Source organism: Penaeus monodon, chromosome 22 (assembly GCF_015228065.2).
Source record: "Penaeus monodon isolate SGIC_2016 chromosome 22, NSTDA_Pmon_1, whole genome shotgun sequence".
In the NCBI taxonomy this organism is placed as follows: domain Eukaryota; kingdom Metazoa; phylum Arthropoda; class Malacostraca; order Decapoda; family Penaeidae; genus Penaeus; species Penaeus monodon.
This window is the reverse complement of record NC_051407.1, coordinates 9,741,675-9,742,492: the sequence shown is the minus strand read 5'-3', so window position 1 is coordinate 9,742,492 and position 818 is coordinate 9,741,675. Positions and strand designations below refer to the sequence as shown.

The window sequence follows — 818 nt, the reverse complement described above, 5'->3', positions numbered from 1 at the left end:
AGCTGATGCATCAACATCCATCTATCAAACTTCTTTTTAACTAATTCATATAAGCACAAGTGTATATCCTATGACAGTAAATAAATGACACAGATGACCTACATAAAAAACGATGACATTATTGTTAAAACCTCAGTACACAGATGTAAACAGAGAACCTTTGAATAGTCATGAACAACAAAAATAAAAGAAGCCTTGGTATCACCCAAGAAAATTTACATATGGTCAAGAGACAACAAAAATAATTTCAATATTATCTTAGTCTTAGCAGCCATGATAGGAAAAACTTCTATTTCAACTGATTATTGAGGTATAAATAGGAATAAATAAATAATCAATTGTCTTTCATTAATATACTGTTTCTTTTTTAGTAAAATCATAACAAAATGTAAGTGCAAGATTACCTTCATCGGTCAGCACCTCCTTTGCCGCTGCAATATCAATGAACATCTTTTCAGCCTTCTCCTTCTCTTTTCCTTCGTAGTGGTCTGGATGCCACTTTTGTGCTAATGATCTGTGAAGGAAAAATGTTACCATAGCATTAGGTATTCTATAATCTCTAGTAAAAATACATATATGCACTCAACTCAAAGAGCGAGCTAAGTAATTCTTTATATATTCTACAGTCCCATGAAAATTTTGCTCTTATTAATGTGATTATTCTTTTTTGTTACCATTTCCCTTTCCATGCCTAATGATAGTAATTATATTCATAAATTTTCTATAAATAAAAGGTCTCTTACTTAAGACCTTCATAAAACAACCTATTTTCCATGTAATAACCAATTTGTGTACATTGTTACCTCACTGCACCAGGA

At 31.1% G+C, this 818-nt stretch overlaps 1 protein-coding gene across 1 annotated transcript in view; it reads right to left on the bottom strand.

Annotated features, from left to right (window-relative positions):
- LOC119586925 (dnaJ homolog subfamily C member 3-like) overlaps positions 1-818 on the bottom strand; it is a 14,190-nt gene that overhangs the window by 708 nt on the left and 12,664 nt on the right. Inside the window, exon 9 of the mRNA XM_037935654.1 lies at positions 405-514. Coding sequence (XP_037791582.1) covers positions 405-514 — 110 coding nt within the window. The remainder of the gene's footprint in view (positions 1-404; positions 515-818) is intronic.